Genomic DNA, 25,152 nt, shown 5'->3' with positions numbered 1-25,152 from the left:
TGACGCCCTGCTCTAAAGCCTACCCACCTCCTTCTGACAGACGCGCGACGGCGAGCTGCGGAGGTGGCCGTTCCTGCTGCTGCGGCCGGAGCAGGTGCCGCGGGGTCGGTGAGTCGCCTCGTCCACTGGAGACAGCTTCCCAGGGAGCTCCCCCGGGGGCAGGGCTGGGCGCTCGCGGCCCCCCGGGGGGAGGGGGAATGACCTCGACCGCGGAGCCCCCAGCCCCCGCCTGCGGCGCCTGCGCGGTGCATGTCGGGCACTGTGGTCTCCCCGACTTGGGGAGCGCGCCTCAGGCGCACAGACAGACTACATCTCCCAGAGACCTTTGGGCGGGCGGGGGGCGGTGTGCGCACTAGGCCCCGCGGGGCTGAGGGTCTTGTCCTCCTAGCGCCTGGATCCAGGCCTGTTTCGGCGTTCGCTCGGCCTCGGGCTCCCGGTCTCCCGAGGTAAAGGTCCCCCGGGGCGGCGCAGCGGGAGCTGATGCGATACTGAGCGGCCCTCGGGGTTTTGACGTCGCACCGTCGCTGGGTTTGTCGGCTCCCTGCGGGGCTGCGGTTCCAGCTTCGCCAGGCCCGGGCGGGCGCTGGGGCTCGGTGCCCTGGGGGCTGCTAGCCAGCCCGCTCCTCGGGGTCCAGCTCCTCACCTTTCCCACGTCTCCGATAAGGAAGGTTGGGGAAGTAGCGTCTCCGGCTTTCCGCGGTGACTGTCTCCTCGAGGAAAGGGGGTCGGGAGCAGAGTCTTTGTGACAGAAGCCCCTGCTGAGCTCCTCTGTGACCTTGGCAGGCCCGAGGGGCCCGCGCGCCCCTCCCTCCCCCGCCCGCCCTCGCTCGCCGACGTCTGTAAATGTCCGCGTCCGCTCCGGGCCCGCAAGCGTCTGGGCCGGCAGGGAGTCAGTGACCTGGCCTGGCTTTGAGCCCGGCTTCGTGCCGTCGAGGACTCGGCGTAGTTGAACTCTCACGGCTTTTTCGAGCCCTGCTTTGGGCACTTGTTCGTGGGTGTGCGTTTCTCTTTTCTTCTGAATGTTTCCGGGAGGCTTCTCAACAGGTGTCAGGTAAGGAGCTGGCGGCCCAGAGTTTCTCCAGTGTGGGTCTGAGATCCTCTGCCTCAGAATCACCGGGGCCTTTGTTAGAAGGGCTGATTCCTGGGGGCAGCCCCCCCAACCCCCAGGTTCTGATTCAGTAGTTACGGGATGTGGCTAGGATTGTTTAATAAGCTCCCTAGATAATTCTCAGGCCCATTTGGGGTTGAGAAGCTTTATCCTAAAGTGGAGAGGACCGAGGCCCTGGAACACGGCCTTTGACCAGCTTTGTACGTGACCTGGGCCCTGGTGCCTGTGCCTGGGCAAGTGTGACCTCTCTCCTTGGCACTCTGTTTCTTACCTCTGGGCTGACTTAAGAGTTGGGTGGGAGGAGGTGTGCCAGCTCTGCCTTGCCCTCCATCCCCGAATTTAATCCGGAAGCATTTGAAACATACCTAAAAGTGGAGGGAACTTTATACTGAACGCCCACACACCACCGCATAAAGTTTAGACCATTTTACTGGATTTTATCACAGATCTAACCAACAGTCCATCTTGTTTGTTTACGTGTGTCACAGTAAGTGGGGACGTCACTCTGTGTCCCTCCCGAATAGTTAAAAACGTACATAACAGCATTTTAGAATTCTTGCATGTTGTTTTTCAGCTAACAAGCCCTGGGTATTGAAGGTTTAGCTCTCTGTCTCCCAACCCTGAGGAGCCGAAGGCGTTTGGAGGTTTTTTCCAGAGGATGGGCTTCTGGAACCAGGAAAGAACTTTACACGTGCTCTTACAAAGACTAGAAAACAGTGGGCCCCAGCTCTAAGATCACTAAGAGCAGAAACCTGGAATGTGGGACACCCAGGGATGTGTCAGGGAACAGAATGGCTTGAGGGGCATGAATGACATGTATCCCAGTAGATTGCCCCAGCACATCGAGCTGGCAGTAGATGATGTGTCGGCCTGAATCCTCCTCTCTGCTGCTCACAGTGTGAGCTTGTCTGGGGTGAGCCTGCTAGTTCGCTGTGCTTTCTAAAGTTCCGGGGGAGCAGGGCTGCGTAGCCCAGCTAACAAGCTTTGAGCCCCCTGGGCTGAGATACTTTGTTCTGTAGCCACAAACTCCAACCCCTAATCCTTTTCAGTTGTCTGAGAGGGAGAGAAGAGACAGGGCCTGTGGAAATTCGTTTCCAGTTTCAGAAACACTATTCAAAGGGCACACACATCTTTTATTCGTGGAGGACGCCGGGGAATGTGGCGGTTAGAGTCCTGGCACCTTATGTTGATGTCTCTATCCTTAGTGAAGGACAGAGGTCACGCTGGTGGGAAGGCCACATGCAGGGGGAGCGCAGCACGTTGTGTTGGCCCTCAGTGGGGAGGAGAGAGGAGAGCCAGGCTCGAGGCTGGGCGAGAGCTTCATTATACCTCCACAAAGGGACTTGGAAATGAGTGTACACAGTGGGATCGTGCCAGTTTCTAGAACCCCACAGGCGGCTTCTGGCTCCTCCTCCCTGCAGTCGGGACTCTCCCAGGCACGTCTTCTCAGGAGATGGTAGAGGCTGCATTGCAATTGAGTGCTGCAGAGGAGAGGGGCGCCTGGCCTGGCCTGTGGCAAAGCCTCTGTCCCCGGAGGGCAGCCCACCCAGGGAGATGTGGGTCTGGTCGCCCTTGAGCCTGCAGACCAAGCACCTCTCCTGCTCCGTGAGTCATCAGGTTCTGGTGACAATGGTGGGGTTCTGGGGCCAGGACTGTCTAGACTAGGCAGACCCTGCTGGGGGCACTTCTGTCACTTCCAAGCTGTGTGACCAGGCAGTTGCCCTCCCAGAGCCTCTCTTTGTACGTCTGCAATAGGCAGAGATAGACCTGCATCTGCTCGTGCTGAGAGATTAGTGTCCCCTAATGTCAGACGAAGCAAAACCAGCACAGAACCATGCAGTGCAGGGAAGGAAGTCCAGTGACATTCTGATTGCTTCCATAAAAGTGGTTGTGATGTTTTTGGTAATGTCGGATCAGTTATCCGGAAAGCGTCTCTCATCGTTGTTTTGGTGCTCCTAATTCCTGCCCCTTTGTGTCCCCTTTGTGGTCTGGCCACTGGGTGCCCGGCACCATCGATTCCTATCACAATGATTGTCATGACGGTCCAGTAAAACCTGGGGATGTGGATATGGTGTGTCCAATAAGTGTTCAGTGTGAATTCGGGTCTATTCCAGTGTCTTTGTTTTCTCTTGAAGGAGAAATAGAGAACAGAGATGGCAGAAGGAGGGCGAGAGGGCTGGAGGGGTGTCCTGGGGTGGGGTTTGGGGAGAAATCGAACCCTTTGCTCTTCCTGGAGGAAGTGAAATGGTCACAGTTCTAATCACGATCAAGAGCAAAGGTCTTACAGGCGGGGGAGGCAGCAGCGAATGCCGCTGTATTCGCAGGGAGCGCCCTTTGTACCTGCTTTGGGCCCACCTGGCAGCGCCCTCATCTGTGTTCCATCCTTGTGGCCTCAGGGACACTGCCCAGGGCTCCCTCCCGCAGCTGTGGAATGATGTACTGAAGAGCGCCAGATACTGGCACAGCAGGGCGGAAGGGAGCAAGGCTGGGGGGCTGGGCTGTCCTGGCTTCATCATGAAAAGTGCTCCAGGGCATTGACTGTGACTCTAGAATGGGGGTCTTCTAGATTTTGGGCCATAGACAAAGGCCCATTTATCAGGAAGCCAGGGACTCCATCTCTGCTATGGCTGGGTTCTGGCCTGGTGGCTGTGGCGGTGGGCGTTTGGGCCAGGAATGGCAAGGAAGCCTGGTCAGGCTGACCCCAGCCCTCACGAACTCACTTATTCAGCATACCCGTCCCAGGGGCTGGGCAGGGCCTGCAGGAACACAAGTGGGAGAGCCCCCCAGTTGCTCTGGTTGGGAGGTGAGTAAAGTGTGAAGGGAGTCACAGGGAAGGCAAGGGGCTGGGGGAGGCATGTGGAGGGATCTGTGAGAGGTCCTTTGGTAGGGGTGGTGTTCGGTGTGTTTGGAGAAGAGCAGATTGCAATCTGGGTGGCTGCAGTAGAGACGTGGAACATGGGGCCAGGTCTAGACTTCTCCCCTTAGGCCTTGACCAGTAGACAAGAAAGCGGATCTCAGACCTTTCTGAACCACAGTATTGGCAGGACTCTCCAGAGCAGGGTCAGAGAAGAGTCTGGGACACCTCTCAGACATTCATCTTGGCGACTAGGTGTACTGCTAATGACTCCGGGCCTCTGGGATAGGGAAGAGCCCCTGCCAGGGTACCAGCCAGGCTGCGTTACTTATCCACCCCGTCAGCCAGGATGTGCCATGCTTCCCAGAGCCATGGAGACACTGGCCCCAGACCCCCGTCTGAGCCATCTGAGAGCTGCAGGTCCTGCTGGCGAGGCTGAGCCCTTGACCACAGTGTTCTCTTGCCCCTGTGCTCATGATGACTCTGGTGTCCCAGGCCTGGAATCCCTGCCCTCCTTCCTGCAGGGGCCACGTGGCTTGAAGCCTCCCCAGTGTCCTGGCCCACAGATGCCCCTTTTCTCACCTGGAGCACCTGCTGGCCTGAGTTCTCATTTGGGTTTTGTTCAGTACCTTTTGCAAATTCTTCCTAAGTTTGAGCCGGCCTGTTCGCTGGATCTGTGGCTGCCTGAGGACAAGGACCTCAAGGTGAGGGATCTTCATAGAGGGGCCCATGAAATGGTGGCTGAATTAAGGAGTCAACAGTCTGAGTCTCTTCAAACAGGCAGTCACTTGAAAGAAGGAAAAGACAAACTTAGTAACCATTGTGCTGAGTAACACCGCCCTTCCCAGGTCTGGGGGACTTCTGCCCTGCTCCAGGCTGGAAGGCCCCCTCTCGCCCCTCCTCAGTTCCTGGACTCTGGGGTATTCTGTGCTGTCTGAGGCTCAGGCCTCAGTTTCTGTCCTTGTGTAGACAGGCTCTGGTTACATGTATTTGTGTGCATTTACCTGCTTTGCCTGTCTCCTTTCTCCATGGCCTCACTCAAACTGGCCATGCCTCCTGGAGGTGGGCTGGGTATTAAGGGTTCCCCACCTTTAGCAGCCCCTGTTGATGTCAGAACTTCGGGGACCCACATTAGTACACCAGGCATAGTTCAGGAAGTAGAGAGCCATGTGACACACGGACAACCTGATTTCCCAAGCCTACCATCTCACTTGGAATAAAAATGGCCGTCCTCTGGCAGCCTGAGGTCCTGGCCTACGCCCCTCTCGGCCCCTCTGCCCTCACTCCTCTCACTCCTCCCATTCCTCCCACTCTCCTGGCACCCACGCCGCCTAGCCACCAGCCCCTGGGCCTGTGTGGACGCAGTCCAGGTCTCTGCCTTTAACTCTCTTTGCTCGGACCTTCTTTCCACAGCTGTGCACGTGGCCTCTTCCGTCTTCAGCCGGAAGGCTGGCCCCTCTGAGAACCCGTCCCTGTTTAGAATTGCATTCCTGTAGCACTTCCTTCCCTACTGTGCTCCTCCGTGGCACGCAGCACTGTCTGACAAACCGTGATCGTTACCTAGCTCTGTGTCCTCCCTCCCCCCAGATGTAAGGCCTGCTGAGACCCGTGTCTTCCCCCATCTTCGGGTCCTCGGTAGTCCCTGGCTCACAGGTGTGCTGGGTATTTATGTGCTGAAGGAAATTGCATACTGTGTTTGCATTTCAGCTGTCCTGTCTTTGTAAGGGCTGGTAAGGTCCTGAGGTGTAGGGACCATGGTCTGTGTGTGCTCTGGTGCTCCAGGAAGTACAGGTGATACAGTTCCCAGGTGAACATTCAGCGGCCAGGTTCTGACATCAGCTGGTAGAGCAGACACCTCACGGTCCACCTGCCCTGGAAGGCCTTGAGTGGTCGGTGAGCCCAGAGGCCTGCAGGAACTGGGCTCCTGAGGAGGCTGCACAAGAGCCCCCGCGTTCTGATCCCCCCGGGCCCTGGCCTCCCCGAGGGGAAAGCAGGAGGCCTGGTCAGCTCACTGCACTCGTTTCCCTTTCGGTTCTGGGTGCAGTGAAATCCATGTAAAACTCCCTTTGTGGGAATGGGAGATTCCGCATGAGCATACTTTCAAGAAAAGAGGTGGGGCCGACACGGGTGCGGTGAACCGCATTGGGCGTGAGGCAGGACCCTGCTCCGAGCCCTGGGCCACTCACAGTCCGAGAGCAGCGGGGGGATGGGCACTGCCTTCCCTTGCCCACCGCTGTCTCCAGCACTGCCCCCTGCCCCCGGTGGATGCCTAGGATGCCTAGGAAACGTTTGAAGAGTAATGAATGTCAGCCGAGACTTTGGACTCGGTGGTCTCTAGTGATATTTCTGGCCTGAAAGGTGGACCCTAGGTGTGTGACTCCTGGAGAAGTATGCACGTGCCCATAAATAAGGCAACCCCGGATGCAGCGTGAGCTCCCACTTTCCCAGGGAGAAGATGGGAAACCTTTTTGTCTGAAGTGGCGTGAGTAAACCCTTTGGGTCAGTTGTCTGTTGAGAGTGACAGGAATTTAGTTAACCTTCCATATACTATTTTGTGTAATGTAATTTAAAATACGGATAGGATGTAGTCCTCACTGACGTGTCCTGGAGCACTTTTGTTCCCACTTTTCCCTTCCACCTTTGTGGACACCATGTGGTCATGGACGCAGGCCCCGCCTGATTGGCCTGCTTCCACTGGAGGATGAGTCCCTGGACTGTTCTGGTCTCTCAGGCTTTTCCATTGGTGCTGCCACATAGCCTCTTACTGTGTGCTTTTTAGAAGGTTGTCTCTGACAACATCCACCCATCGCAGTGGCTTTTAGGAAGGATTACTGATCTGCGATAGGTCGGCTGGTTTTTGGCTTTTTTCATTTGGTGCCATCCAGGTGACCTCTAGAAGCATGTCACCCCAGCACTGATGAGGTTGCTGCAACCCCTGTTCTGCACCCTGCTGTGCTTTGTTTAAAATAATTAAGAGAAGGCCCCGGGACAGGAAGGATTTAAATGATGTATGGAGGGGCGCCTGGGGGGCTCAGTCGGCTAAGCGTCCGGCTTCGGCTCAGGTCATGACCTCACAGTTTGTGGGTTCATGCCCCGCATCGGGTTCTGTGCTGACAGCTAGCTCAGAGCCTGGAGCCTGCTTCAGATTCTGTATCTCTCTCTCTCTCTGACCCTCCCCTGCTTGAGCTGTCTCTCTCTGTCTCTCAAAAATAAATAAAGAACATAAAATTTAAAAATTTTTTAAATGATGTACGGATACTTCCACATGGCCCTGGGCCGGGAGACCTGGACAAGGCCTGGCTGTGGGTTAAGCTCCCCTCCTGGTCCGGCAACAGCACTGTAGTCATTTGTATCTGAAATAAGATTCTTCCAGCCGGGTGGCTGTGACTGTCGTGGCCATGCGGGCTGGCTGCACATAGGGCCTCATGCTTCTACGTGGATCAGAATGGCACGTCTTGATCAGAGATAACTGATTAAAATGGAGTCAGTCTGAAGACGGCCTTGTGTCAGCCGAGTGGAGGCAGAGGTAAGGGTTTTGTCCTGTCAGGGCTTCATGGTTGCCTAAGTGATGGTTCTCTAGATTCCTCGTGCTTCTAAAATTAGCCGGCCCTCTGGTTCTCGCGGCCTGCCTGTCGGACAGGTGCAGATGACTTGTTGTTCAGTGCTGGTTGCAGCTGTAACTGTTTTTCACCCTCAGTCCATCCTCAGTCTCCTCCCGAGTGTGCACTTCCTCCTCTCCCTCCTCCTGTATCAGGCTCCCAAGGCTCATCCTGCATGGGGGCGGGGGGGGGGGGCACTTTGAAGGCAGAGGAGCTGCTGGGCCACAGGTCAGAGGCCTGGCCAGAACTCCCAGCGCCTGCCCCAGTTGGGGGCTTCGGACGAGCCCAGTAACCTCATCGGTCGGTTTTACATGCGTCCATTGGGCTTTCCTCACATGCGCTCCTCTGCCACGTGACCTGCTGGTTCCCCAGGCAGGGTCTCTGAGGCGAGAACCCCCTTGGATAGCCTTTATGATCCTACTTGCGGGTCCGGACCCTCAGTTTTCCTGGAGGCGCTACGGTGCCCTGGTCTAGAGAACTGGCTCCTGCCGCCAGCCTCAGGAGACCCACGCGAAGACGGCCAGCAGCGCCCAGTCCTCGGGTTTGCTTCTTGGATGCTGCTCTTCCTGTGGGCCAAACTCGGTTACAGTCGGAGGTATCTTTCTGGATTGAGGAGGAATACACCTACATTTAACAATTATAGTGAGCCTTTTTGGGAAGGAACCAATCAAAGGAGCTGCTCATCTTAGACCAGGAACTACACATAAAACTTTCTGTATGTGTATTTGTATATAAACCAGTGATCCAAAATCTTAATACCCAAAGAAAACAATTCTTCACATTTGGTGTGTAATCTGAATGTAAATATATACCTTGAAAGTAGAATCACAGGATGCCTGGGTGGCTCAGTCGGTTGCATCTGTCTTTGGCTCACGTCATGATCTCACAGTTCGTGAGCTTGGGCCCTGCACTGCCCATGGAACTCTCTGTCAGTCTCCGCCCCTCCTCCTCTGTCCCCCGTGGGATTCTCTCTGTCTCCCTCCGTGCCCCTCGCTCACTTGTACCCTCTCTCAAAAAAAAAAAAATTGGAGTAGACTTACACGACACACACTGATTTTACAACGCAGTATCAAGTCAGTCTTTCCACCTATGAAATGGGTCTGTCTCGTGTTTTGAGGTGGAAACAATCCCACAGTATGGGGAATCCACATGGGTAGCCAGTCCCTTTGGTGGAACACAAGATGTTGATACATCCAAACACTTGGCCTGTGACTCTGCTCACGTGGTCACTTATCTCTAGTACAGGGGCCTTGAAATGGAATTAGTCAAGTAGAATGAAGAAGTAGCAAACTCGTCCTCCAGGCAGGTCCTACTAACTGCGCTGCTGTGGCCGCGTGCTGACCCTCAGGGACTCTGCGTGGCGTGAACTGTACAGTTATGACCCTTGTCATCCTCACAGCTCCTGGGGAACTTACTACTTTTTAGTTTAAACCATTCTTTGAGTCCTGTTTGCCTTTTGATTTTACTTCTAAGAGCAACCAGTATATTTTCCTTTCTTTTTTAATTGTGGACTTTTCTCATGCTCTGCTCCGTGCAGCTCCATAAATACAAGTGATATGAGCAGAAATTTGTGTTGCTTGACACCGTGTGACGGGCTCAGAGTTGTGCACTCTTCACACCCTGCCTCATTTACGCCTCGCCGCACTTCTGCGGGGCAGGGGCTGCTGCTGCCATGTCACAAATGAGGAGGCTGGTGTGGGGTCTGGCGCCCGGGCACCCGTAGGTGAGGATTCTGCCCTTTAAGCTCGATGTGAGACTTCAGGGCACCGGTGATGGCTCACGGGGCTCTCGGCTTGGGCTGTTGTACTAGCTCCTTGAAGCCGTGATCGTGATCAGGGAGGAGTATGCGGCTGGGTGGGCTGATAGAGGCAGATGGGAAAGCCAGATCTGCTTTCTGGTCCTTTCCGCGTCTTCAGCTTGTTTTGAATATTTAGAATTCCCATGGCATCAGATAAGCCCATGCTCACGTGTAAAAATACGTGGTCCGCAGCCGCCAGTGATGCTGTCTGAGGGAAGGAGGGCCTCTCATCCCGCCTGCGTCGGTAAGGACGAGGGAAGTGGGCCACAGGGTTTCCCAGGCCTCCGGGGGCTAGAACGCAGCAGCCCGAGGGACTGCTCAGTGAGCCTGTGTGGAGGCAGCGGGAGCTAGAGAGAGCCAAGTCCTCGGGAAGTCCATGATGGGAGCTTTTCAGGTATGGACCGCCTGTCAACATACCTTCAGCCTAACTAGCACTGTACATTTTTTAAAAAGCATTTTTAATGTTTATTTTTGAGACAGAGACAGAGCATGAGCGGGGTTGGGGCAGAGAGAGAAGGAGACACAGAATCCGAAGCAGGCTCCAGGCTCTAGGCTCTGAGCTGTCAGCACATAGCCCAACTCAGGGCTCAGACCCACGAACCATGCGATCATGACCTGAGCCGAAGTCAGATGCTTAACCGACTGAGCCACCCAATCGCCCAGCACTGTACATTTTTAATGATACTTGTATTCTTTCTTCATGAATAATCAACTGGAAATTTACCAGTCACAAGTAATTTCTGACTGTAGTATGTTTGAGAATTGCTAGAAAACTAACACTTCCGTTTCTCTTTGATTACTGGAATTAGGTCTGGCTGCATTTTACTAAGAAACCTAAAATAACCAACTTGAAACAAGTTTGTTTCTTTCTCACAGAAAATAGAGGAAGTGGTAATTTCTGTCCAGGGTTGGTGTGTCTTTAGTCTTTCAGGGCCTGGGCACTTTCACTTGGCCTTGGTGTGGCTTCCATGCCCAGGGTCACCTCATGATCAGGCCTGGCCGTGGGAGCTGCCATGTCCAAAGTCCAGGCAGCGGACAGGAGGGCGGGAGGAAGGAGGGCCCATCTCCTGGCCAAGGTGGCTCCCCTTTTAGCCCCTTTCTGCCAGTCCTTACATCACTACACTGTGACTCACTGGCCATAGTCATAGTAGTCAGGTGGGCACAGGTGACTGTAGGAAAGGCTGGGAGTGTCTGTTGTCCTGAATAAAAGTGGAGTGTGGTTGTACAGGGTAGGGAAACTGAGGCTCAGAGAGAATCAGTAACTTGTCCCAGGTCGTATAGTCTGTCATGGTGGGCAGGATGCCATTGAACCCTGTGAGCTCAAAACTTCATTGATGGTTGAGAAAGAAAGTTCACATCTTTGTTCCTGAAGACTGAGTGGTTGCCGATAGGGAGCACCACTGAGGAGAGCGGGCCGGGAAGGAAACGGCCAGGGCGCTGCCGTGGAGGTGCTGAGGGCTTCCCGGCCCGAGATCCTGTGCGTGGGCCCAGGTCCCCCGCGGGGGTCTGCGGTCTGTGCGCTCTGGCAGAGCAGCCCCCGCGGCCATGCAGCTGGAACACGGGCTCCAGGCTGGGACCTGGCCACCCAAGCAGGTGCAGCCACTGTCCTTCCTCTGTCACTCACCGTCCAGCCGCTGCTCCCATCTCCTCCGTGACCTGCTGGTTTCGTTAGCTCCTCCTCCTGGCTTGCTCGGAGAGCCGCTCCCTGACCCCTGGAAGGTGCCCAGTTTTTCTGTGCTTTCAAAGTCCTCTAGACTACACTGCACACTTTGTAATTATGTTTGGCGTTTTGGTGTGACTTTTTAATGCCTGTCTTCTGTTGGTCGATTGTAGCTTCTGGAAGGCAGGGACTGTGCTGTCACTTCCTGCCGTGCTACACAACTACGGTTGTGAACAGACAATTGGTTACTCCCAAAAGAAGCACCGTCTCTCGCTCCAAGGACCTCTGGGAAGTGGCCCCCACACAGACTGTTGGTGAGCCCAGCCCCAGGGACTGGAGGGCACAGAAGAATGCGTGGTGTTGCCCAGGCAGTCTGTGGCCGTCCCTGGCAAGTAAGACCCCCCAGTCAGTGACACCTCAAGTTGGCCTGGCCCTTCCGTGGCTTATCCACGTCTGTGTCTCAGTTATCACACGGCCCCAGGAAGGGTGGGTCAGGTGTGGATGCCGCACTCACGTGTAGGCCGGGCCTCCTGTGCGGGGGTCAGCAGGGGTGGAGAGGGCTCTCTTCCCCCTTCTCTGGGTGGCTCTCAGAAACCCGAGAGGGCGTTTGGCTTGTTTACCCCGGGCCTCCAACCTTCCTGGCAGTAGGAGCCAGTCTGTTCAGCATCTGGGAGGCTGTGGGCAACGTGGAAAGCTGTCTTTGAGTTTCTCCAACAAATGCCAAAGTCCCGCTCTAAGCCAGGTGCCTGGAATCTGTGTCCTGGGGACAGAGGTGCTCCTGTGGGGCCAGCTGGCTCCCTAGTGCCACTCTGCTGGGAAGCTGGGTTCCTCTGGAGCGGGGCAGTGCACAGTCTATCCCAGCCCCCGGAAAGGTGGTCCTGCAGCTGCTCTGCCTGGCCAACCTGCCACAGGCTCTCGGCAGATGCCCAGAGTGTCCCGGGCAAGCGCCCTTCCCAGGGGCATGACTGTCTGTGAAGGTGCGGCCGTCTGAGGCCTTGAGCCTAGCATGTCTCCAGGAGTCCCACGGAGCAAATGGCCTCAACCTGTCTCTGTGACGGATGAACTCCACTGGGCTGAGCTACTCAGGTGGGGTTTCATTCCGAGTCACCCCAGGATCTTGTGGGAGCACACACCAGGACCCCCGCAGTTGTAGGGGCAGGAGCTGCGTGGCTCTGTTTTCTTTCCTGCTGGAAGTTGCTCAGAGCGGATGATGATAACAGCAGGGGCCGTTGTGCGGTGTCATGGGCTGGGTCCTGAGCCAGGCACATGCTGTTTACCTTAAACCTCGCTCCAGGCCCCCCCAACCCCCACCCCGGCCCCGGGGTAGGCATGCTTTCCTCTGTTTACAAACACCAAGATCCAAGACATGGTGCGCTCCCACAGCTGGAAAGTGGGGAGCGGGCTCTGAGCTGGTCACCTTCTTCTGCAGCGCATGTCCCTCGGCGGGGCGGGCTCACTGGCACCGACTGCTCCAGGGCACGTGGAGCCCCTGCTGCCCTGCAGAGCCCCCTTAGCACAGCGGTGCTTGAGTGGTGATCTGTGTGCCGTCTCGGAGGCTTCCAGGGGTCTGACGGTCACGACTCCAGTGACGCTGAGATGTGGCATTGCCCTTCTCAGCGTGCCGGCTTCACGTGTGGTGCAGCAGCGAGGGCACCACGCTGCCCGTCGTCGTGGCCATTATGTTCACCACACCCGCATCCCCTACGAAAGAAAGCAGTAAAACTGATTAACTTTATTAAATAATCCTGATCCTCGAGTACACATCCTTTTAACATTCTACGTGATGAAAACTAGGAGTCAAATCAGCGCGCACGTGAAGTATGACAGATGCCCCAGGGAGAAGCACGTCCAGTCATTTGACTCATGAGCTGGACCAGCTTTGTCATGGAGCTGCGGGTTTCCTTCAAAGAGCGACTGACGTGCGAACTGCGGCCCACCGGACTCGGGGGCCCAGTGGGCATGTTCCTGAAAGTGGACCGTGAGCCCACGACTTCAAGGAGGATGTCTGCCTTCAGTTTTTAGAATTATCGCCAGCGATGAAGCTGTTCTGTTGATGGCCGATGATAAAATGAACTTTCAAGGGGAAGTTAGAATTTTGGAAAATTTGTATCTGCCACTGTGAGCTTGACGGCTTCCCAATAGTTCCAGACTCTTCTGATGAGAGTGGAGGGGATACTGACCGTGTGACTCGAGATTGGAGGTGATGCTGACGGTGTGATTTGGGTGTGGGGAGCTACATACCCTTAGGTGGTCAGCGCTGTCAGATCTACGTAATCTCCGGGTTTTCCGAAGGAGCCGTGCATGCCCTTAGAAGCCATGCATGTGTAAAAGAGCCGTTCCAAATGCATGGTAAACGAGTGAGTCGTAACAGAAGCACAGGGAAAATCCACTAAGGATTCAGATTCTATACTGCAGCTAACCTTTCAGAAGTTACCGCTTGTCAGGTCTGGCTGTGTCCAGAAGAACGTCCACAGTTACGGATCTGAACAGACAGCTCAGACGCCCTCCCCTTTCCAGATCCTTATCTGTGGGAACCTGCAGGTTCTTCACGCACTTCAACCAAAACAGCACAGCGCAGCCGACTGCATGCAGGAGCAGACAGGAGAACCCTGGAAGCCAGAAATTAAACAGGATTCCCAAAGTGTAGAACAATGCCAGTTGTCTCGTTACAGTTATAGGGGAAGGTAGTTATTTTAACTATTGATGTTGACATGTAGTGCATTTATTGTTTTTTAACGAATTAATACTTGTAAAAGTCTCTTTTTTCATTTCTATTATGGTAAGTATTGGTAGATAAAACCCACAAAAACAAAACCTTTTTAGAATCCTCAGTAATCGAGGGTGAAGGAGTCTGGAGACTCAGAACATGAGAGAACTGCCCTTGCAGGGACAGAAGCCAGAAAGTCCTCCTTCTGGGTGCTGTCCCCTCCCCCCTGTGTCTCTGTGTCCCTCCTCCATCCTCCAAGAGCGCCCTCTTGTGCACAGATGGGACTTCGAATCAAGCAGTCTGTCCCTGCCCTGGGTCCCGTGAGGGCAGGGCCGGGTAGCGCTTGGCAGTGTGCGGGACAGTTCAAGTCTGTGGGAGAGCGTCCTGCGGGCCTGGGCCCGGTCCGCCCAGCGCCCATGGCAAGCCCGCCTGAGGCTGCTGCGGGAGGGCCGAGCTTTGGGTCAGCAGCAGCCTCTGCAGGGAGGGTGAATAGCTGGGAGCAGAGTGGAGCTCAGAGGCATTTCCCAGGGCCCCAAGGTCTTGTGGTCGTGACTCCTCCCTGAGATGTGAGGGGACAGAGGAAAGCAGCTGAAATCTGTGCTCCAGCAGGTGGATGCCTCCTGTGTGTCACAAGGGACCAAAGCTGCCCATTGCTGCTCTGTCCTAAAATTGTATTTTTTTCAAGATTTTAGTCATACAAATAATACACATACCTCTTTGTTTAATGTGTGTGCGCGCGCATGTACATGTACGTAATGAAAGAAAGTCTCACCTCTCTGGACCGTGGCTGCCAAACTTCAACCCCAGAGATGACGACGTTGCTCTGGGTGTTTCTTCTCCATCTCTTTGATTTATAACAGTGCACACACAGAGATGGCTAAAACCTGGGTGGGTTTTGCTTGTGGGGTATGTAATTATAATTCACATGCCGTCCAGGCCTTCCTCTTAAAGTACAGTCTGGGGCGCCTGGATGGCTCAGTCGGTTTCGTGTCCAGCTCTTGGCTTCAGCTCAGGTCATAATCCCAGGATTGTGGGATCTCATCCCAAGTTGGGCTCCATGCTGAGCGTGGAGCCTGCTTAAGATTCATTCTCTCTCTCTCTCTCTCTCTCTCTCTCTCTCTCTCTCTCTGTCTCTCTGTCTCTCTCTCTGTCCCTCTCCGTCTCCCACCCCTCCCCCCCCTCTTTCCCTCTGCCACTCTTTCCCAATTGCGGGCTCTCTCTAAAAGATTGAGTGCATAATTCAGTGGCTTTAGTATGTTTGAAGAGCTGTGCCCCCTTCACCACTGTCTGATTCCAGATCTTCATCATTCCCCCAGCAGACGTGTGTTTTGACCCAAAAGGGCTCTGGTCCCCTGCACCGTGAGTGTGCCAGGCCCTAGACACATGTCATTACCACTGTTCATGCAGCCTGGTCCTGAGGCAGGGATTCTAGTCCCAGGAAGACTGAGGCTCACAGATGGTTTGTGGCTCACTCAGGGCCACCGGCTTCAAGGGCAGGGCTGACTCCAGACCTCCACACTCTCACGTAAGCCCTGTTTTCCCATTAACTGGCAACTGACGCGGGGCAAATCTTTGGCGGGCTGTGACCGGGAGAAGGGGGTGGGGTCTTGGATTCTTGCCTTCCTGAGCCCACATTGGAACTGTGTCCTCTCCTCAGAGCTATCCCGTTCCTCAGTAGGTGCTTAAGAGTATTGTGTTGGACGCCTGGGCTCCAGGTGGAGCCTGGGCTTGGTGGGATGGGAGTCGGGGTGAGGCAGTAAGACAGTTTGCTTGGTTTCGTACCGCCAAAGCCTAAGGCCCGTAGCGCGCACCTCAGGACATTATTTCCTTCCTCACACCAGGGGAAGCCCTCACCTGGCCCCTCCAGCTCATCAAAGGAGAAGCCAGAGCCTCTCCAAGGGCGTGAGGCCTGATTATTCTCTGTGGCGTGACTGAGGGTGGAACCCACCTTGGGGTGCAGGACAGAAGTTTCTATTCTGCAGTAGGCCTGTGCTGAGTGCCCAACGGGACCAGGCTCCAGTGGTCCGGCAGGTGGCACCAGGACTCCACGGGGCTGAGGAGGGAAGCTGTGGATGGCTTTGCAGAAGGGGCCTGGCTCTGTGCCTGGGAGATCTGTGTCCTCTCCTCAGAAGCCTTAGCACCTGCTGCCCTTGGGAAAGTGAGGTCATGGCAGGGACAGACAGGCCGTGGATCCACAGACAGACGTGGAGCTGGGTTTCATCTCATTTTAGGGTGATGAATGATTCCATTCTACATGGAACCACAGTGGGTCCTAGGCTCTGTTAATCGTGGGTGTGGGGGCCAGAGTGGGACTCACGTGGGCCAGGAGCACGTGCAGGCCTGCCTGTGTGTCTCTCTTGCCAGAGACCACTCAGGACCTCTCTCCTGGGCATGCCGCCCCCATCCTCTGGGGCTCTCTGAATTTGTCCTCCGCTTCCCAGGGCCTTACCATCCTGTGGCAGGCCATGGCCTTTGCCGTTCTAAGGATTTTCTTGCCGATCTCAGGGAAGTGAGCCTGTGCTAATGGCAGTGGGCGGTGTGGGAGGGCTACAGGCGTGGGGTACGCATTGGAGGCCACAGCACCTTCCCAGGCGTCTCGAGCCTTCTAATTCCTGAGCCACCTGGCCCACGCTGCCGCCCTCCCCCGGCAAAGGTTGGGACCATTAGTTACAGCCCAGCCTCATCCTGAAAATGCCATCACAGGGACACTGATCTGCTCTGTCACTTTGACCCTTGAGGCTCCTGTGACCAGGTGCCAACCAGTAACCTAACCTCCGCCCTGCACACATTTCCAGATCCTGCTTCGTTTCAGTTTCAGGAAAGCAGCTGTGTTTCCCAAGCAAGGGTCGGTGGTTTGTAAAGCAGAGGCTGCTGGGGCTGGGCAGCGGCATATGGCTCTGACCCAGGACTGAGTGGGAAACCCCTCCCCACCCTGGAACTGCACTGGGAAACGGGAACTGAAGGCTAAAGAGAAGCCATTGAAAACACCTAACACTGTGGTTGTGAGGGCCTGTGGCCCTGGGTGTGACGTGAGTGTGCTCACTTTCTCTGAAGTGGGGATGTTAGGGGGACTGGCCCAGGGGACTGAGGGGGACAGGCTAGCACCCATAGCGAGCATCCCGGGGAATGTCTGGATGACTGCTTTGCCAGGTCCTCACTCAGGAACGTCTGACTGCAGGACTTCTGGAGTCCTTTTAGGCGTGGAGGATCTGTGTCCTGGTACGTCCCTGCCTGCGTGGGGCACGCCCCGACCGGGTGCCTGCACTGTGCCTCTGACATGAGGACTTCATTTAAGGATTGTTGTTGTTGGGGGGCAGCTGGGGGGCTCAGCTGAATCCGTGTCCGCTGCCTGGTTTCAGCTCATGGATTGTGGTATGGAGCCCCGCACCCGGCCCCACGCTAACAGCACAGAGCTTGCTGGGGATTCTCTCTTCCTCTCTGCCCCTTCCCCGCTCACTCGCTCTGTCTCTCAAGTAAATAAACTTAACAACAACAACAAATTGTCCTTGTGTGGTATGCTTTGGCTCACAGGGCACCTCTGCTCCCATGCGGGGTGGCGCCTGAGCCCTGGCGCCCTGGGTGCCCCGCGTTGGTGCCCTCACACCTGTGTGCTGCTGGGGCCAGCGCCTCGCCGAATGGCCAGGTGCAGCGCGGGCAGCTGGATCCCTAGTTCTGGACCCCGCACTGGCAATGCCTTTCCGTCCACAGAATCCCAGGGGTGTAAAGGGACACAGTGTCAAGTCCTCTGGGCCTTCGGTTGGCTAGGCTTCCAGGCACCTCTCTGTTTTTCCACGGTTTGTATCCGAAAGGCCGGACTGGGGGGCTGAGAGGCTCGTCCTGGGTTTCAGGGCTGCATGTTGACTGCCCTGGGTCCCTGGGACCTCCGGCCTCCCTCTCCTCTTTTGGGAACTGCAAACTGACGAAGGCGGAGTCTGGCGGCCCCTTCCCTGGCCTCTGGGGATCCATGCTCTGACCGGGGTGTGATCTCAAGTTAAAAGTTTGCATGTGTAGCTTAATTTGAGCAGTGTGCATTTCTTTTGGAAAACGTTTTGCTTTTGCACATGTGGGTTTGTTTTGTTTTACGATCACAGCAGTCTTACAGTTTTTATCACACCTCAGACGATGCAGTTTTGTGGCCTGCACATTGGTTTTATATTGGGAGGCGCTGGGGAGTGGAGATTGAATTCCAGAGAAGTTCATGATCTGTTTTTCAGAAACCTTTTTCCAGACCAAAGGGGCCCGCCTCCGTCTCTGCCACAAGTCACAGTTCCAGAAAGCAGCTGAAGGACGGTTCCCATGGGGGAGGGGAGACGGGAGCGACAGAGCCCTGCTACGCAAGCGAGGCTCCGAGACGGGCAGTGGCCAGGGCAGACCCGTCCCTGTGCGCGCTGCAGGCGTCCCCGTGGCTGGCAGTTGTGCCTGCTGTAGGAACAGAAGTCGGCTCAGAGTTGGGTGGACACCAGTGGAGGGCTTTGCTCTGTGTGGCGGGCTCAGGCCATCATGATGGTGGAACTCCAGAAGCAGAATCTCGTGCTCTAGGAAACTGAAATTAGATCTAATGATGGTGAAAAGGCCACGCTGGTGTCTTCAGAGGTGGCCTAAGTGCATATGTGGCCCTAGGACATGCGGGTGCCTGGAGGACCCAGGCTGGCTCCTCTCTCGTAGCACCTGGGGACACTGGTGCCGCCTCAGAGGCGTCCCAGGTGGTTGTAGGACAGGAGAGTTTATGGCAGGTGCCAGCCCGTAATCGGAGATTCCATGTAATACAGAGTTTTCCGCAGATGCAAGGCTCTTAAGGAAAGGTGCCTTTTACTGCCGTCGGGAGGGCACTTGGTGGGCTGGTAAGGACGCCCAGGCCCAGCACACACATTCCAGTCCTGCCGGGAAGCGGAACTCCTGGGCTGCCCTCTCGTGACCGAGCGCTAGTGAAATTCAGCTGCAGTCAGGGTTGGCTCTTACCTCCGCGCGTCCTCTTACGTGCCACGTGACCTCGGATAAGCCCCATCTTTTCTTGGTTTCCATGTCTTCAAAGGATTATTACAATTAGCAAATTCAAAAGAACAGGTCATAATATATAAACATTTGGACATGTCTTGCTTCATAGTGGTCAAAGAAGTAAGTAACCAAGTGTCACTTTAACATTACAAATAAGCAATTAACAGTAGTACCCAAAGTTTGTACTGTAAATTGTCATCATCCTTCCCCAAAAGCACAAAGGGGCCATTACCTTTTGACCTAATAATTTCACTTCTGGCAGGTTTGACCGAAAGAAATAACGCAAGAAAAGGAAAGAGCACTAGTCAAAGGTTTTCTCGGGGTATTTTGTTTGTTTTTCTGAAAGTAACAAGAAGCCTTGCAAATGCTTTGATAACGGTTGGTCAAATAAACCGTGATAGGCCCATTGTAGGGAATATTACAATTGTTGGTCGTGGTGTCTTGTAAGATGGAGAAAATACATGTGACACATGTTAAAACTGTCATACCAGCAACTGTAAAAATACAGGTGACTGTGTACAGACTGGCAGGGACATGCAGAGACAGGCTAGATGAGATAAGTCAATTTTGTTTTTTAAATCTTTTATTGACATAATCACATGTGGTTTCTCCATTTAATATGTGCAATTCACTCTTGTTGTATTTTAATTTTTTAAAATTTATTTTGAGAGAGCACAAGTTTGAACTGGGGAGAGGTAGAGAGAGGGAGAGAGAAAGAAACCTTAGCAGGCTCTTCGTTGTCAGTGCAGAGCCTCCTATGGGTGTGAACTCTAGGACTGTGAGATCATGACGTGAGCTGAAATCCAGAGTCAGATGCTTAACCGACTGAGCGGCCCAGGTGCCCCAATTCACAACCATCATTACTACCAGCGTTGTCAAGGGAACCAAAAGGAAACTCCGTATTCATCACTCTGCCCACCTCCACCTTCTAAGCCCTGACAACCACGAAAATGCTCTTCTTTCTGGATTGGTCCGCCCTGGACTTCTCCTATAAGGAATAACACACGGAGCGTAGCCTTCTGTGTCTGGTCTCTTTCACTGAGCGTCCTGTTTCCCAGGTTCGCCCAGCACGTCTGCAGGTCAGCTGTCCACGGATCAGTGGTTGGATGCTGTCTGTTGCTGACACTGTTTGGCTCCTATGGGTAATGCTGCTGTGAACATTTGTGTACAAGTTTGTGTGTGATCTTCCATTCTCTTGGGGATGCACAGCAGGGAGGGGAATCACGTGGGTCAGGTGGGAAGTGTTACTAACCTTTGAAGAACATCCAGTGTAAAGCTGCTGTGCTTGTGTGCCCCCTACACCTAGCAGCGTGTGGGCTTCCGATTTCTCTACATGGTGCTTGTTACTTTCTAGTTGTGGTAATGAGAGATGGTACCTCATTGTGGCTTGCATTTCCTTTTGGCTAAGTGTTCAGCTTCTCATGTGCTTGTTGAGCATTTGTTTTTTGGAGAAATGTGTATTCAGATCCTTTGCCATTTTTTAATTGGGTTGTCTTTTTGTTAATTATTTATGTAGATATTCTAAACACAAGTTCTCTAGGTAGAGGAGGTGTAAAAATCCGCTGTGTTGTGTGCTGTTCTCCACTTTCTTGGTGGTGCCCTTTGAAATCCAAGTTTGTAATTTTACTGACATCAATTTTTATCTCTTTTTATTTTGTTGCTTGGATTTGGTATCTCAGGCCGTGCCACTGATCTCACTGTGTGAGATTTAATCAACTTCCCAACTCCAGGCTCCCTCCTCCCCGGCAGGGTTGTCTGGGGCCCTTCATCCCCACGTGGCTCTGAACTTCACTGGCGGGGCTCTAGGGTGCTTTCACTGCATGTCTGTCTTGTTTGGAGTTACTTCCTATTATTTCACTTAAGGAAAAAAAGCATTGAGCCCCACTCCAAAATGTGACTAATTTCTAGCCTTTTATGCTGGGCACAGTGAAAAGGAGGGGCCTTGCTGAAGGAGACAGGATGCCAACCCAGGGCAGGAAGGCCCCAGGTGTCCTGTTTCTCCCCAGGGCCCAGCAGCAGGTGCTCAGGGAGCCTGGGGAGGGAAAGAAATGAGGGAAATGTTTCACTTGGCATCTTCCTTCCCGCCCTGTTCTCAACAAACACGAAGGCCTCTGCCTGGTGCGCACAGTGCCTGTGAGAGCTGGGGAGTAGGGAGACGCCTGTTCTCATTTCTTCTTGCAGTGGGTGCAGGTCTGTGGGGGCCAGTGTGAGCCTGGTGGGGAGGGGACTTGGGATCAACAGCTGAGAGGAAGGGGAGCTGAGTGGGTAGGCTGGTGGGAGGGTGCTGTGCTGGGAGGGGCCGAACCAGCTGAACTGGGGAGGGAGTGTGGCTGAGGCTCTGCCTGCCTGTTCTCACCCCAAACAGCTCCCCAGAGCCCTGCGTGTCTGCCCCTCTGCCAGTGGAAGGAGCCTGTCCTGCTTCTCCTTCTGAATACCTTCGACTCGAGGTAACAAGCCTTCCAGATCCTCCCACAAGCAAGCCACAGTGCTCTAGCACCAGAGCAGCCTGCTCCCCTGGGGGAGGGAGGGAGGGTCCGCCTCACCAGGTTCTGTCCTCGCAGGGCACCCTTGCCCTCTGGCTTGGGCACGGGGCATGGGTGATGGCACAGGATGGTGGCTTTGGGCCTGGCATATCCTTGGCGATGGTGGGACATCGCCAGGGCTTAGAAGGAGCCAGTGACTCCAAACCCCTCTCCTGAAGGAATTGGTCCTAGTGCCTAAGTTCTGTTCCCACCCAGAGCACAGAGATTTATGTGGAGAAGGAAAAGCGACTTGAGCTGCAAGGGCAGGGCACACCTGCGGGAGCAGTCACGGGAGGCTGTGTGCTAAGACTCCGAGGACAGTCACAGGCTGGTGGTACCTGACCGGCATGCAGAGGCTGGGAGCTTAGCTCATCCGGGTTTTTGTTCCAGGTCAGGAGAAGCAGCAGAGATGCCCAATGAGCCGCCCCCTCCTTATCCTGGAAGCCCCACGGCCCCTCTTCTGGAGGAGAAGAGTGGAGCCCCGCCGACCCCAGGTAGGGCTCAGTGCTCGGGATGGTCCCGGCTCCTAGAAGCTGGTGCCTGACTCTGCAGCCACTGCCCTCTGAACTCGCTCTCCCTGCCCTTCTCTGTCCAGGCCGCACCTCCCCAGCTGTGATGCAGCCCCCACCAGGCATGTCAATGCCCCCAGCAGACATCGGTCCCCCACCCTATGAGCCACCAAATCACCCGATGCCTCAGCCCGGCTTCATCCCCCCGCACATGAATGCAGAAGGCACCTACGTGCCTCCGGGTAAGGAGGATGGGGGAGTGCAGACCCCTGCACCCAGTGCATTTTCTGGGCTGCCATCCAGCCTTTGGTGCAGGCATTGTGTTCTCTTCCCCAGTGAGAGGGGGGCTGCCTCTGGGTGTGGGCTGTGGGGGACAGAAGTGTCCTAGAGCAAGGCCCTGCTGGGGGGTTGGGGGTAGGGCTAGCTCCTGGGAAGGCCCCTCAGGTGCAGTGAGAGGTACAGACTCATGCGTCCTACAGGGGCCTCTCCCTGCCAAGGTCTGGAGTCCATGGTGGAAGCCTGGGTTCCTGCTCACCCAGCAGTTCTCCACAAGGACTTCTCAGGCTGGAGAGAGTCCCAGGGCTCTTGCACAGGCGGCCCCAGGTTAGGGGAAGTTGGTCCCAAGTAGCAGGATCTGACGCTGGTGGGAAGGAGAGCCTGTGTGCATGAGGGGCGAGGCTGGTGCGTGGCAAGGCTCCCCCTCCTACGAGGCACAGCGCCGGTCCCCTGTGTGCCAGAAGCAGGGAGCAAACACAAGGTGGAGACCAAGGAGATTAGGCCTTCTCCCAGCTCTGCCACGTCTGACTGGACCAAGGAGCTGCTCTGTCCTGGTGCTCACAGGATTGGGACCAGGAAGGGCTGGGAGAATGTGGTGGTCACCTTGGCCGAGGGCCTGGCCTCTGAGGCCTCATTTTGTGTCCTGGGAACCTTGGGGCTTTGTGCTTAGCTCTCACGTGGGGCAGGGAGCAAGCCAGTGACATCTTTTGCTTTCTGTGCCGTTCCAGGTTTCTACCCTCCTCCAGGCCCCCACCCACCCATGGGATACTACCCACCAGGGCCCTATCCACCGGGGCCCTACCCTGGCCCTGGGGGCCACACTGCCACAGTCTTAGTTCCTTCAGGGGCCGCCACTACGGTGACGGTGCTTCAGGGAGAGATCTTTGAAGGCGCGCCTGTACAGACAGTGTGTCCCCACTGCCAACAGGCCATCACCACCAAGATCTCCTATGAGATTGGCCTGATGAACTTCGTGCTGGGCTTCTTCTGCTGCTTCATGGGGTAGGTCATGTGGGTCCTTGGCAGGGGTGGGGTGGGAGGAAGGAGGGGAGGGGCTGGAGTAGGTCTGGGTGCCCTGAGTGACTTGTCCAACCTCCCCGGTCTCTGCTTCAGGTGTGATCTGGGCTGCTGCTTGATCCCTTGCCTCATCAACGATTTCAAGGACGTGACGCACACGTGCCCCAGCTGCAAAGCCTACATCTACACATACAAGCGCCTGTGCTAACGGAGCCAGGACTGGACTCCCTGCTGTCAGTCTGGCCCCCTGTGCTTTTCCTCCCCTTGCTCAGTGGCTCCCCTGCTCCCACTTGGGCATGGAAGCCGTTCCACTGGTCCCCTGGAAGTCCTGTCCTTTTTGGCTTGCCCTTCCCTGAGCATCTGACTCTTCGGCAAAAATTCTGTTGGATTTAAGGCCAAGGGTCAGCGAGTGGCAGGAGGATGGCAGTGAGCCTCGTTTTGCTTGGTATTTGTGAGGAGGAAGATAAACCAGGAAGGGTCTCCTCACACGGTCTCCCTGCTGGGGTCTCATTCCTCCATTTCTGTACAAAGTATAGATTTGGTCCTGACTCCCTGGGACCAAAAGCAGCCAGAGCAGAACTGGGGCCAGCACTGGGGCTATACCTGTAGCCACAATTATCTCTGATCTGCTGGGCCAAGAGTCAGGGAGTGGACTCAAGCAGGACAGGGTCATAAGGCCTGGCTCTGTTGCTGGGGTGCCAGAGGTGGTCATGAGAATTAGAAGGAATGACTCTGGTCTCTGAACTCTTACTATCTTGTCCAAATGCCCAGGAGTGACGCGGGGGAAGGGAGGGAAATCAGCACACCTGCAGGTCATGGGGTAAGTGGTTAGGCCCCGGCTTGCCAAGAAGGGACTTGCCTCTGGCCCCTGCCCAGCTCCCTTTCTGGCCACCCCTCCAGACTCCTGTCTTTGCTAGAGCCAAAAGGAATGCCCGGGAGTCCAGCCCATCTACCTATACCACGTCCTTGCTGTGTATGGGCAAGACCTTTGCCCAGCGGCTGGTGTAGCCCAGCGAGGACTGGAGAGGACGGGGCCTCCTTGCAAGCACGCTCAGATTTGCAGTGGTTCTCCATGGGTCCTCTTCCCAGTAAATGCTGGGCCTTGTCTTGGCTGACTTGCTGTCACTGTACTTGTTTCAACAGCAGGCACAGCAGCAGAAACAGCTGTGGTACTGGACTGGGACAGGCTGGGGACGAGGAAGGAGCAGCCACACGTGGCGAAAGTGCCCTAGAGGACACCTGCCCTGGGCCTGAGCCCACACTATTTCCTGGTTTGTCTGTGAACTTGCTCCTGTGGACCGCTGTACCGCCGCCCCTCTCCTCGTCTCGCATTGCCACTGCATGGCCTCCTGTCACTGTGAATCATGGCTGCTCTCAGTTTGTAGTTTCTCATTAAATTGGCCCTTTAACTCCCCTGCCCTGGGCCTCTGCTCTCTTGCCTGGCTTCCTTCTTCAAGGGAAAGAGGGTGGGGCTCGAAGTGGTCAAAGGGCAGGGGCTTGAGTCCTCAAGGTGTTAGTGCTTACAGTTCATTGACTGCCCAGAGAGGACACTGAGCCACATGAGAGTCCAGTGTGGACGTGGACGAGCCCTGGGATTCGAGCTGTGACCAGGCTGGGGTATGAGTTCCACTTCTCTACACTGCAGGCTCACCTTACTCTCTGATCCTTGTCTCCCCCGTCTCCACACCAAGGCATCTGCCCACATAGTCTGCAGGCTGGAGCCCCCTAGCTTGAGCTCAGGGTCACCCCGCCCTGCAGGCAAATTTGCTTGCTCCCTTAAGCAAGACCGAGAGGCCACTGGGGCTGAGGCTGCTGGTCTGAAGACTAATGGGAGGCAGGCAGTCTGCCCCTGGGTTCTGAGCCAGCTCCTTCCCTACCCTTCAACTGTGAAAATGGGTGGGCTTCTTCAGTAGTTGAAGACAAAGTTTTCCCCACCATTTCATCCTTTTTTGACGAAAACTTTTACAGATTCTCAATATATAAAACAGGGAACAGATTCCTATCAATAAAAATATTTAAGTTCACATTTGTATTTTAGACCATGAATTGTTATATAATGCTTTTTATCCTATTTATAAACAAATTATCTCAAAATGTAGGAAACCTC

The 25,152-nt window shown here is 55.1% G+C and overlaps 1 protein-coding gene across 3 annotated transcripts; it reads left to right on the top strand.

Annotated features, from left to right (window-relative positions):
- Nucleotides 1-4: 4 nt before the first annotated feature.
- CDIP1 (cell death inducing p53 target 1) lies at nt 5-25,069 on the top strand. 3 transcript variants are annotated; one of them, XM_029949537.1, is made up of 6 exons: nt 5-108; nt 21,087-21,168; nt 21,634-21,737; nt 21,839-21,994; nt 22,757-23,030; nt 23,142-25,069. In XM_029949537.1, exons 3-6 carry the CDS (start codon nt 21,653-21,655, stop codon nt 23,251-23,253), a joined length of 627 nt encoding a protein of 208 aa, XP_029805397.1. In that variant the 5' UTR covers nt 5-108; nt 21,087-21,168; nt 21,634-21,652; the 3' UTR covers nt 23,254-25,069. The 3 variants fall into 3 exon arrangements, with proteins under 3 accessions (XP_029805397.1, XP_029805398.1, XP_029805399.1); XM_029949538.1 differs by lacking the exon at nt 5-108 and adding an exon at nt 327-446; XM_029949539.1 differs by lacking the exon at nt 5-108 and adding an exon at nt 506-1,051.
- Nucleotides 25,070-25,152: the final 83 nt, after the last annotated feature.

This window comes from Suricata suricatta, chromosome 8 (genome assembly GCF_006229205.1).
Source record: "Suricata suricatta isolate VVHF042 chromosome 8, meerkat_22Aug2017_6uvM2_HiC, whole genome shotgun sequence".
In the NCBI taxonomy this organism is placed as follows: Eukaryota; Metazoa; Chordata; class Mammalia; order Carnivora; family Herpestidae; genus Suricata; species Suricata suricatta.
Note: the sequence above shows the minus strand (reverse complement) of the source record. Positions and strands in the feature narration are given on the sequence as shown.